The 11,888-nt window shown below is 57.0% G+C and overlaps 1 protein-coding gene across 1 annotated transcript; it reads left to right on the forward strand.

The window, feature by feature from the left end:
- Positions 1-398: 398 nt before the first annotated feature.
- On the forward strand, positions 399-11,575 carry Foxred2 (FAD dependent oxidoreductase domain containing 2). The gene is made up of 8 exons (XM_048340441.1): positions 399-934; positions 2,909-3,160; positions 4,206-4,475; positions 5,756-5,922; positions 6,530-6,695; positions 8,401-8,642; positions 9,669-9,839; positions 11,078-11,575. Exons 1-8 carry the CDS (start codon positions 399-401, stop codon positions 11,335-11,337), a joined length of 2,064 nt encoding a protein of 687 aa, XP_048196398.1. The 3' UTR covers positions 11,338-11,575.
- Positions 11,576-11,888: the final 313 nt, after the last annotated feature.

The raw sequence follows: 11,888 nt of genomic DNA on the forward strand, positions 1-11,888 counted from the left end.
TCTCACGTGACCCGTTGGAGGGCGGGGCTCGGCCGTGCCACGCCCCCTCCGGACTCGGGCTCGAGCGTGGGGGCGCGGCCGGGGAGGTTAGTGCCTCGGGCGCCACCGGCGAGGGTCAGCTCCGGCTGGGGAGCCGCGGCTGTCCTTCCCCGGGGCCGTCAAGGCGCTGTCCCCCCTCGGGAAAAGAGCCCCTGAAGGTGGGGTGTCGGGGTTCAGGACTCCCGCGGGCCCCGGATGCCGCCTGGAAAAGGCAGAGTTGGGGCAGATGAGCTGCCCAGTCCGGGGGTTCCAGCGCCGACTTTGCCCGTAGCGCGGTGAGGCCCGCGCGCCGCGCCTGCCCCGCGCGCCCCGGTTCCTCGCACCTCCCGAGGCGCGCGGCTTCCCCTCGGGCCCCCGGCATGGGCGGCGGGACGCGCCTCGCCGCGGCCACGCTCTGGGCGCCCCTGGGGCTGCTCCTGACGCTGGCCCCGCCGCCGGCCCGGGGCTCCCGTCCGCACCGGGACTACTGCGTGGTGGGCGCGGGGCCCGCGGGCCTGCAGATGGCCGCCTTCCTGCAGCGCGCCGGCAGGGACTACGCCGTGTTCGAGCGGGCGGCCGCGCCGGGCAGCTTCTTCACGCGCTACCCGCGGCACCGCAAGCTCATCAGCATCAACAAGCGCTACACCGGCAAGGCCAACGCCGAGTTCAACCTCCGCCACGACTGGAACTCCCTGCTCAGCCACGACCCGCGCCTGCTCTTCAGACACTACTCGCGAGCCTACTTCCCCGACGCCGGCGACATGGTGCGCTACCTGCGCGACTTCGCCGACCGCCTGCGGCTCCGCGTGCGGTACAACACCACCATCGCCCACGTCGGCCTGCACAGGGACTCCCGCGCCTGGAATGGCCACTACTTCATCCTGACCGACCAGCACGGCCAGGCATACCAGTGCAGGTAAAAGCACCCGCAGTTCCCAGGAAGACATCGCTCAATTGGCGAGGGGGGACGTGGGGGGCGGGTGATATGGAGAAAAGGGCCACGAAGGCCTCACCTCACTCCTGCTAGAAATTCAGAGGTTCAGCTCAGCCACTGTCTTCTCATGGGGTCTCCTTAGAAAGTCGAGGCTGAGTAGCGCCAGAAGGTAACAATCTATTTCTTTCCTCCAGGATTGATCTACCTTTAACATCTTCTTCCTATTTGCTCCGCTGCTTTGGCGTGGAGTACCCAGGCATGAGCACAGCTTATGAGTCCACCAGATTCTTCTAGAACACCTCTTGAACTCCTTAGTGTTTTCCTAAATGCCTGTGGGGAAAGGCTGGTCAGGTGGCCAGTGAGCCTTAGACAGTCCAGTGGGACTGAACCAGAGCTGGAGGCCCAACAGGTGGCGCCTCCAGTGAGCAGGGTTGACTCCCACTGCCTTCAGAAATGTCAACCTCGGGGCTGGGAATATGGCCTACTGGTAAAGTGCTCACCTTGTGTACATGAAGCCCTGGGTTCGATTCCTCAGCACCACGTATATAGAAAAAAAGCCCTAAGTGGTGCTGTGAGAAGCCAGGGACAGTGCTCAGGCCCCGAGTCCACACCCCAGGATTGGCAACAAAAACAAAAACAAAAGAAAACACAAATAAACAGAAATGTCAGCCTCTTTGCATCCCAAACACATTCAGTCTTCTCGGGGAACCTAAAGGGGTGGTATATGACCTCAGTTTGACAGGTGAATATCCTGAGGTTCACAGAACTTGAATATACAGAAGATGCTTGGTAGAAATGCTGTTAAAACTGTGTGTTTCTGGTCATCTTTCTGCTACAGCAGACTGCCTCTCCCCTCCCTGGTCCTTAGCCTCAGGCCTGGCTCCAGGCAGGTGCTCAGCCAGCCAGGGTTCATCTCCTGTACTGCAGGTACAGCTCCTGCAGGTACTGCAGGTATGGCTCCTTGTCTCTTACAGCAAAAGGGTCAGGCTGATTTGCACTCTTGCATTTTAGGTGGCTGTGCTGCCATGGAGAGCATTCATGTAGGACTTGGGCACACAAAGGTCAGAAAAGATCCGAAAGGACTGTATGTGCCTTCTACAGGCCAATCGGTTCCACTTAGGACTACCTTGCGGTCAGCCCATCCTTCTGCAGAGCAGCAGGACCCCACCAGCAAATGCAGTCTACCAGGCTAAAGGGCAGGTCTTTAGAATCAGAGCCCTCTGTACTCAGATCTGGCCCTATCACCGTTCATTGCTCTGGGACTGCATCTCCTCACCTATAAAGTGGCCACAGATCACCTACTTCAAGCACCTACTACTGCTTTGGGGCAGTAATTAAGATGATACACAGCTGCCTGGCTGTGGCGCAGACCTATAATGGTAGCTACTCGGGAGGCTAAGATCCAAAGATCTTGAATAGAAGAAGCCAGCCCAGGCAGCAAAGTCCATGAGACTCTTACCTGCAACATGCCAGAGATGAAGCTGTGGCTCAAGTGGTAGAGCACCCTCCTTGATTGAAAAAGCTAAGCAACAGCATCCAGCCCCTGAGTTCAAGCTGTGGCACCAACACACACACACACACACACACACACACACACACACACACGATGATGCACAGACATACTAGCCCAGGGCCTGGTACCCAAGCACTGCTCACAGATTGGTGCACATGGAAAGCAAGTAAGAAAACCATAGGAAGGCATCAGGTTGTCTTCTCATCACTGAGGCTGGGACTTGGTCTGCCATCTGTGTTCAAAGGTATTGCCATGCTTGGTAGAATTACAGTGAAGTGTGAAGGAAAATGTCCTACGGACTGAGACTCATGGGAAGCAAGGATGGTGCCTTGGGTACACTGGGCGAGGCCAGTAAATGGGTGAGTGGATGGTATTTTCTTTTTGAAGGGACTTTTACAGCCGAGAGACTGAGCCATCCATCTTTCCTCTTTCCCCACCTGCAGCGTCCTCCTTGTAGCTACAGGTTTGTCGGTTCCCAACCAGCTGGACTTCCCCGGCTCCGAATTTGTGGAGGGTTATGAGTCCGTGTCCACAGACCCTGAGGACTTCGTGGGTCAGAACGTGCTGATCCTGGGCCACGGGAACTCTGCCTTTGAGACAGCAGAGAACATCTTGGGGGTCACAAACTTTGTCCACATGCTGAGCCGCTCCCGGGTGCGGCTCTCCTGGGCCACCCACTATGTCGGAGACGTCAGGTATGCTACCTCCCTGCTTGTGTGTGCTGTGCTGTAAGCTCTGTGGATCATTTTCTGTTACTCTAAGAAAACGCCGGAGACTGGGTAACTTGAAAAGAAAGCGGGTTTATTTAGTACACAGTTTCAGAAGCTGAAAAGCCCAGACAGCATGGTACTGGCTTAAGGAAGGACCCCCTGCCCACATCACTTCATGGCAGATGTCTCCATAGTCCACGGTGACAGCAGTGCAAGGCAGGAAGCCGAACCAAGAGGGGAAATGAGACACCCTTCTTTCATGGCAACCCTCTAGCTAGAACTAACCAGGGGCCCCAGGAGAACTGACATGTGCTTCCATTGCTTCCAAGGGTCATGACCCTGGTGCCCTCACACTGGATTTCACTTTTTTTCTTTTCTGTCAGTCATGGTGCTTGAACTCAGAGTCTGGGCACTGTCCCTGAGCTTTCTCACTCAAGACTAGCACTCTACCACTTTGAACCACAGTTCCACTTCCAGTTTTCTGGTGATTAATTGGAGATAAGAATCTCACAGACTTTCCTGCCCAGGCTGGCTTTGAACCGTGATCCTCAGCTCTCAGCCTCCTAAGTAGTTAGGATTATAGGCATGAGTTACTGGCACCCAACCTTTTTGTGTATGTGGGCCATCCCTGGGACTTGAACTCAGAGCCAGGCATTGTTCCTAAGCTCTTATGCTCAAAGCACTCAACTACTTGAGCCATATCTCCACTTCTGGGTTTTTGTGGGTTTGGAGATAAGAGTCTCCCAGTTTTCCTGCCTGGACTGACTTTGCACTGTGATCCTCAGATCTCAGCCTCCTGCGTAAGCTAGGGTCACAGGCGTGAGCCACAGTGCCCGGCATAGGCTGTCCCTCATAAAGATCCATTTCCACCCTGGGCAGCCAGGCTTGCAGCCCATTGAAGAGGATGCCATGTCCAGACCCCAGCCAGCCACGCCGCCTCTCATGCCTTTCTGGGTGGCTCCCAGAGGCTCTCACCAGCCCTGCTCTGCCCCCACCCCCACCCTGTCTTTGCATACTCTTGGGGACCCAGAGCCATCAACAACGGCCTGCTGGACACCTACCAGCTGAAGTCCCTGGACGGGCTTCTGGAGTCCGACCTGGAGGACCTGGCCTTCGTGAAGGACCGCGCCGGCAAGCTCCACATCACCCTGAAGTTCTTCCTGGAGGAAGCCAATGCCAACCAGAGTGCCGACTCCATCACCCTCCCCCAGGACGACAGTGACAACTTCGCCATGCGGGTGGCCTACGACCGAGTCATCCGCTGCCTGGGCTGGAGATTTGACTTCTCCATTTTCAACCAGTGAGTGGAGGGGGGTGGTAGGGAGGCGGGCCTCCTAGCAAACCCCCACTGGCCCTCCCTGGGGGACAAGGCAGCCCTTTGGTGGCCAGGGATGGGCCTGGTCCACTGCTGTTGCCTGGTCTCCCTCCCAGGACAGGAGCCTCGCATCCACTCGGGTCCCAGCCCGTCCTGCAGCCCTCCATCCTGGGGCGGGGCGGTGCGGGGGGGGGGGGGGCGGGACATGTGTGCAGCTGAACTTGCTCTAAGGTAGACTGGCTAGCACAGGCTCCAGGCCACCTGAGAGTCTGGGGACACCAAATCCATGAGCTCTAGAAGGTTCTTCTCCATGCTAGGCCGACTTCTGCATCTCTGCTGTGGAGATAATTGTTCCTTTCTCATGCGGTTATTGTAAGAATTGGTAGAAGAAAGCTTGGGGGCTGGGGGTGTGGCTCAGGTGGTAGCCCGCCCAGCAGACACAGAACCCCAAGTTCAACCCCTAGTGCTGGGGGAGGGGGTAGTGCCTGTGGCTCACACCTGTAATCCCAGCTACTCAGACGACTGAGATCTGAGGATTGAAGTTGAAAGCCAGCCTGGGCAGGAAAGTCCATGAGACTCTTACCTCCAGTTAACCACCAAAAAGCCGAAAGTGGAGCTGTGCCTCAAGTGGTAGAGCGCCAACCTTGAGCAAAAAAGCCAGGTAAGAGGCTCTGGGTTCGAGCTCCAGTATCAGCACAAAAAAAGAAAAGAAGAAAGTGCGTGGCACATACTATATGCACAATAAAATATTAGGAAAATTAGCTAAAGTTGTCATTGTATTTGGCATGTATTTGGTGGTAGTACCAAAGAACTCAGTCTCATGCCTGCTTGGTAGATTCTCCAGCACTTGAGCCATGCCTCCAGCTCCTTTTCTGTCTCGAAGAATGCCTTGTGGAGCCTAGTCTTGGATGTTGTTGTCTAGTTCTGTGTCAGGCTGGGGATCAGAGCCTCTGTCCAGTCAGTCCCGTGCTTTCTGGCAAGGGAACAGGTGGAAAAGAGCCTGCACAGACCCTCCTTTCCCAGCTGGTGACAGCAGGTCCCAGACTTAGTCCACAGTGCAGCCTTGGGCCAGGCTTGAATCCCCGCTCTGTCCCTTACTTTCTGGTCTTTACCCTAAGCCTCAGTTCCTTGGCCTAGTCAGTAGAGATGGGTCTCCCCTCTTCCTGGGGTCAGGCATGAGGAGTGTAAAGCACTTACTCTGTGCCCGGCCTGGCTGAGAGCCTCACCTACAGCGCCTGCTCCTCCTAACAGCCTTTCCATCCCAGGTCCCTCAGACTCTCCTCCGGGAGTGAGTTTGGCAAGAAGTACCCGTTGATCAGAGCTAGCTACGAGTCCAAAGGAACCCGAGGTCTCTTTATCCTGGGGACCGCCAGCCACTCGGTGGACTACCGGAAATCCGCGGGGGGCTTCATCCATGGATTCCGATACACAGGTGAGCCCAGCTGAGAGGGATGCTGTCCCCGGGTAGAACCACCGCTGTTATCCCCAGGGCTTACAAATAGCCACACTCCTGCTTTCCAGAAGCATTAAAGGGATTGCTTCTCAGTAGGTGATGGTCATAAATTCCTTGCCTGGAGCGGACGACCGGGTTTTCACAGCCTGTGGATGCGGCTAGAAAAGTAGTAGATAGGGGCTGGAGATGCATAGCTCAAGTGCAAAGCTCTGAGTTCAAATCACAGTTTAGGAAACAAGGAAAAGAATGGAGGAAAAGAGGAAGGAAGGAAGAGGAGGAGGAAAGGAGAATGGGAGGAAGGGAAGGGGAAAAGGAAAGGAGGGAAAAGAGAAAGGGAGGGAGGGTGGGGGTGGAGCTGTTCTTACCCAGTTCACACCCATCATCACAGCAGCCCCATGGGACAGCTCCTGCAGCTGCTGTAATCCCAGGGACGATGGATTAGAGCTGTGTCCCTGAGTAGCATACGGCCACGAACAGGACATGCACCATTTGACCCCTTAAGCACGCTTGTGCTGAGCCTTCCCCCCTTGGTGAGCAAAAATGGCATCTCAAGTGCGGTGGCCCTGCCTCCCTCTGGCCAACGCAGCGCGTGCCGTCCACCGGCTCCTGGAACATCGCCACCATGGTGTCGCCTGGCCGTCCACGGAGCACCCCATCACACAGCTGACCAGCTCCATCGTCCGGCGCGTGAACGAGGCTTCTGGGCTGTACCAGATGTTCGGGGTGCTGGCTGACATCATCCTGCTGAACGAGTGAGTAGCCTTCCCTCCGCCCCCGCGCACCCGTTCTGCACTGCCCTTCTCGCCCTAGTCTGTGTGTCCAGTAGCCTGGTTCTTCCTAGGCACAGAGCCAGCAGGCAAGGTGAGATCTATCCAGGGGGAGAATCGTCAGTGAAATCCTTAAGCTCTGCAGACAGGACAGTCCAGGTGAACCCTAGGTTTATCTCTTTCTTACTGTGTGCATCAGTCAGGACGTTTGTCTCTTTCTCCCCTCCTCTCCTCTCCAGAGTAGGGATGGTAGTTTTGTAGTATCCTGGTCACCCAGGACTTGAACCCACGACAACAGTCACCAGCGCTCAGTTGGTCAGGATAGGAGTCTTTATTTAGCTGTGCACAGGTCTGTTTGCCACCATCGGGATGGTAAAGAACAGCCCGGAGCCTCAGTAGGGTTGGATTTTTAAAGGCGAAAATCGCATGTACCACACTCAGGTGGTCACATACCACACACAGATGGTCACAGCAAGCTAAAAACAGGTTAAGCAAGCCGTTTACCAAAGCAGAATCTTGTGGTTAGGCTGATAGAATATTAACTCAACTTCCAGGATTGTCGCCATGCTTCCAAGATCAGTATAATTACTCTCCGGAAATGTTGCAGTTTTCCTTTTAGTCACAATGGTCATTACATTCAAGCAAGCACACAGTTACCGAAGCAGAGTTCGCAGGTTAGTAGACAAACCACATTCCACATTCTCTCATTGTCTGGTTTTCGATAAGGCCTTGGGTGACATTTACCAGAACCTGGTCCTGCTCTCCAGCCTGTTTGCCTTCCCCCAGGCCCACTACTCTGGCTAAGCCTGCCGTTTGTAGGAACTCAGGAAAGGAGGCTCCTTTGCCCTTTCCACTTGGTTCCCACAAGTCTGGCAGCACTGAAGGAAGGTGTTGATGGACAGCGTTGGCCCTAAGGAAGCCAGCAGCAGCCAGAGTGCAGTACTCAGCGGGAAGGACCGGGCTGGGACCACCCTGGTCCTGGGCCTTCCAGTCAGAGAGGACACATGGCGCTTAAGCAGGATGGGTGCAGGGAGAGCTGGCCGAGGCCACTGCCTCGTCCCAGCACCCCGAACGCATGTGCTCAGCCCACGTACCTCCATTGACTCGTGACATCCCCCTTTTCACATTGACACCCTAACTGTGGGCCCGCCTGCCAGCTCCACCCTCAGTCCTGATCTGCCAGCTCTCGCCAGCCCCCTCTGGCTCCACACACCGGCCCACCAGGCCCTTCAAAGGGCGGGCACCTGCTGGCATGTCTGCCCCTCCTCTCCAGGGCCCAGAGCTCCCTTCCCAGCCCTGGAAGCCAAGGTCCCGGGAGGGGGCACCCCCAGACCCAGCGCCGCCCTTACCCAGCTCTCCCCACTGCAGCCTTTTTCTTGGTCCACACAGCAGGCATCCACCCCGAGCCTGGTGCCCCCTGCAGGCTGCACAGAGCTTTCTGGAATCTGTCCTATGTGTGAGAGTTGAGCGCAGGTGTCAAACCCAAGCCATGTGGAGCTGAGTGGCCAGGCTCCGGGAGCTGCTTGGTTGATAGTGGGAGGACTAAATGCTCCCCAACCCTGCTCCTCTCCCCTCAGCCCTGCTCCTCCCCCCTCTCCCCTTCTCCTACCCCCTCCCCTCATCCCTGCTCCTCCCCCCTCTCCCCTGCAACCTCCCCCCATCCCCACTGAGCCCCATGCCCCTCCCGCAGGAACGCCACAGCATTTGAGTACCTGGAGGAGTTCCCCGTGCAGATGCTGGCGCAGCTGGAGACCCTCACGGGGAGGAGGGCACGGCATGGGCTCTTCGTCATCAACATGGAGTATGGCAAAAACTTCTCTGGGCCAGAGAAGGACGTCTTCTTCTATGACCGGTCCGTGGGGGACACAGAAGATGCCTGGCAGTCTAACTTCCTCCACCCGGTCCTCTATTACTACAGACGCCTCCCCACCGGTGAGCGGCCCGCCCTCCCCCAGCGCGGCCTCCTGAGCGTGGCACTCCTGGGACCCCACACTGGAGTCACCGTTAGACCTCACGGAACCCCTTCGGCTGACTGAAGGGGGAACCCAGGGGATTCTTCCCAGAGATAGATAGACACAGAAGGTCAGAGAAGGATCTGTGATGGGTTGTGATTCCTGCCGGTACCAGAACCTGCATAGCCCACCCTGGTGCTCTTGATCTCTAAGTATCTTGTAGGAAGAGGGCCGCAGTGTGTCCCAAGGAGGCTGGGCACGGGTGGGGGAGGGGGAGAACACGCTGTAGATGGGGGTGTTGGGAAGAGCAGGGCAAGGGAAGGAACTGGATCCAGCTGGCACAGCACAGTACAGGAAAGAGGCAGAATTCCAGGCCTGGCCTTTCAGTGCCCTGAGACATTGGGCCGTTCACCTCTCTGAGCCTGGCTTTCTGGAGAGCACAGTAGTCACTTCCAGTAGCCTTGGTGAGGGGAACTCTTAACAACTCGGGTCGGGTTGCTACCAATAAGTACACAGCCCGGGCATGGGGCTTGTCCTCCAGAGCTGGCAGGGCACGGGCGTAGCAGGGGGCCTGCGAGGGGATGTCCCCAGGGCACAGGGAGTCCCACAGGCGGTGGGGGGGGGGGCAGGGATGCAGGGCTGCACCCGCAACGGAGCTGGCCACCCCTTGGGGGTGAGGTGGTCAGATGCTGGCGCGTGGTCTTCAGCCTGGCACCAGTGCAGGGCTCATGCCTGTCCTTGGCAGCTTAAAGCAGCCTCGGGGACCTTGATTAGAAAATCACCACAGCCTCTGGACTCAGCACTGCCTCTGAAACCACAAGCCACAGGGCCAGTTCCTCCTCACATCAGCAGGAGCGGGGAGTAAGTGGGCTGGCCATAGACAGCCCTAGCCGAGGGGCATCAGAACCGCGGCAGTTCAGGAGAGACACCCCCCCCCCCCAGTGCAGGACACGTAGAGCTGCCCCAGGCCTGCCCTCACCTGGCTCACCCCCCCACCCCCCCACAGAGCAGGATGTGCGTTTCCGCCCGGCGCACTGGCCCCTGCCCCGGCCAGCAGCCATCCACCACATCGTGGAGGACTTCCTCACCGACTGGACCGCGCCGGTCGGCCACATCCTCCCTCTGAGGCGCTTCCTGGAAAACTGTCTGAACACCGATCTGCGGAGCTTCTACGCAGGTAACGTGGCTTCCCAGAAAGGCAGGGGGACGGAGGCCGAGGTCCTGGGATGGGCAGGGAGGGCCATGCCCTGCAGAGTTGTGGAACCTGAATGGCTCCTGGAGCCAACAGGGGTGGGCTAGATGCTCACCAAAACCCCTCCCAGCACAGCACACCCAGAAGGACTTTTTTTTTTTTTCAAACAATTGACAAGAAAAATGAGGGAACTCCCGCAGAGCAGTGCCTGGCCTCTCTCCCCACCGACCATCATCAGCTCAGGGCCTGTGTCTGCACGGACCACATCTCGAGGTGGGCAGGGGGAGTGGAGCAGGATGGAAGGTCTGTTTAGAGATCCTCAAATATATTCGCATCTCAATGGGTCAATGAAGGCAAAAAAGAAAAAAAGATGCTTTGGGACCATGGGTACATTGCGGGGCGTTGTGACTCAACACCCCTCCTCACACCATCGATGTGCTCGGAAATCACAGACGCATCTGCAAACCTTGCCCTGGGAAATATGGTGTAAAACTACTAGCTTTCCAAGAATTCCCACAGATGAAATTTGACTGCAGTCACTGAAAACATGAGGACAGAAACCGCCGCCGCAAGGGGGCTTTATAGCAGAACTGTAAACTATAGAATCAAACCCACAAAGACTGCAGGTGCTGGGAAGTTTAGTATACCTAGAGAACTTCTTTTTTCTGATCCTGGGACTTAAACTCTGGGCGTGGGTCCTGTCCCTGATCTTTTGCTCAAGGCTAGCACTCTACCACTTGAACCCCAGTGCCCCCGGAGGGTCCCCTCCCCCTTCATGCCTTCCCTCTTCTCACGGTTCCTTGCATTTGTATTTTGAAATCATGAGGACACACTGTGATTTTGTTGCTGATCAGATCTGACCTGACATGGCAGCTTCTTGGAGTGCATAGAGAAGGACTTAAGGGTTTTATCTTTTTTTTCCTGTACTTCTCCCTCCTCTCCCAGCCTGATTCCTTTTTTTTTTTTTTTTTTTTTTTTTTTTGGTGGGGGGGTAGTCCTGAGGCTTGAACTCAGGGCCTGGGCAATGTCTTTGATTTTTTTGTTTTGTTTTGTTTCTTTGCTCAGGGCTAGCACTCTTCCACTGGAGCCACAGCACCACTTCCGGCTTTTTCTGTGCATGTGGTACCAAGGAATCGAACCCAGGGCTTCGTGCATGCTAAGCAAGCACTCTACCACTAGGCCACACTCCCAGCCCTGATTCCTCCTCTTTTGCCTTTGTGTAGAATCCTGTTTCCTGTTCAGCCTGACGCGCCGGAAGCTGCCCCCCTCCTGCCAGCTCGGGTACCTGCGCATGCAGGGGCTGGCCAGCACTGAAAGCCTCCGGCAGCACGGGGTGGACAGCGGGATTCTGCAGGACTATGACTCCGTGGGCCAGCACTGGGAGGGCGGCAGCCAACTGCCTGGCAAGCCTGGGCTCAGCAGTCGCCCCCTGGCGCCAGGGCCTCTGGACCAGTCCCTTGACAGCAACAGGGAGGAACTCTGACTGTGTCCTCGGGACGTGGCAGCCTGGCGTCTGCCCATCACAGGGGGACCCAGGACCACTCAGCCCTCATTGGGACTGCACCAGAGCTAAATGGCAGGGCATGAAGGCTGGGGTGTGGCCGTGTACTAGTCCCCTCTTGTCCTGGTTCCTGGGGGGTAGGACCGGGGTCCAGCAAAAAGGCATGCTATGCCAGGTGTGAACTACCTTCCACAGCTGGCTGAACAGGATGGTCCCTGGGCACCAGGCTGCCTTGCTCTGGCCCCTCCCACCTGCACCTTTCCTCCCAGCTACCTTCAGATGGGCTTCGTCCCTGCTGTGGAGTAGCTGAGACCTCGCAGGGTTTGCAGTCCCCTCAGTGGGACAGACCCCGGGGACAGGGCCCTCAGACTCACTGCCTTGGTCTTCCCACAATGCCATGCCCAGATGCCCTGGCACATCCCACTCCCCACTCCTCCTCACCCTCCTGGACCACAAACTCTGACTGGCCCGGCTTACCGTCCCAGCCGGGAGGGCTGACCTTGATGGTGGGGTGGAGGCCAGTGTCCTGGGGC

The sequence above is a fragment of the Perognathus longimembris genome, chromosome 1 (assembly GCF_023159225.1).
Source record: "Perognathus longimembris pacificus isolate PPM17 chromosome 1, ASM2315922v1, whole genome shotgun sequence".
Lineage (NCBI taxonomy): Eukaryota > Metazoa > Chordata > Mammalia > Rodentia > Heteromyidae > Perognathus > Perognathus longimembris.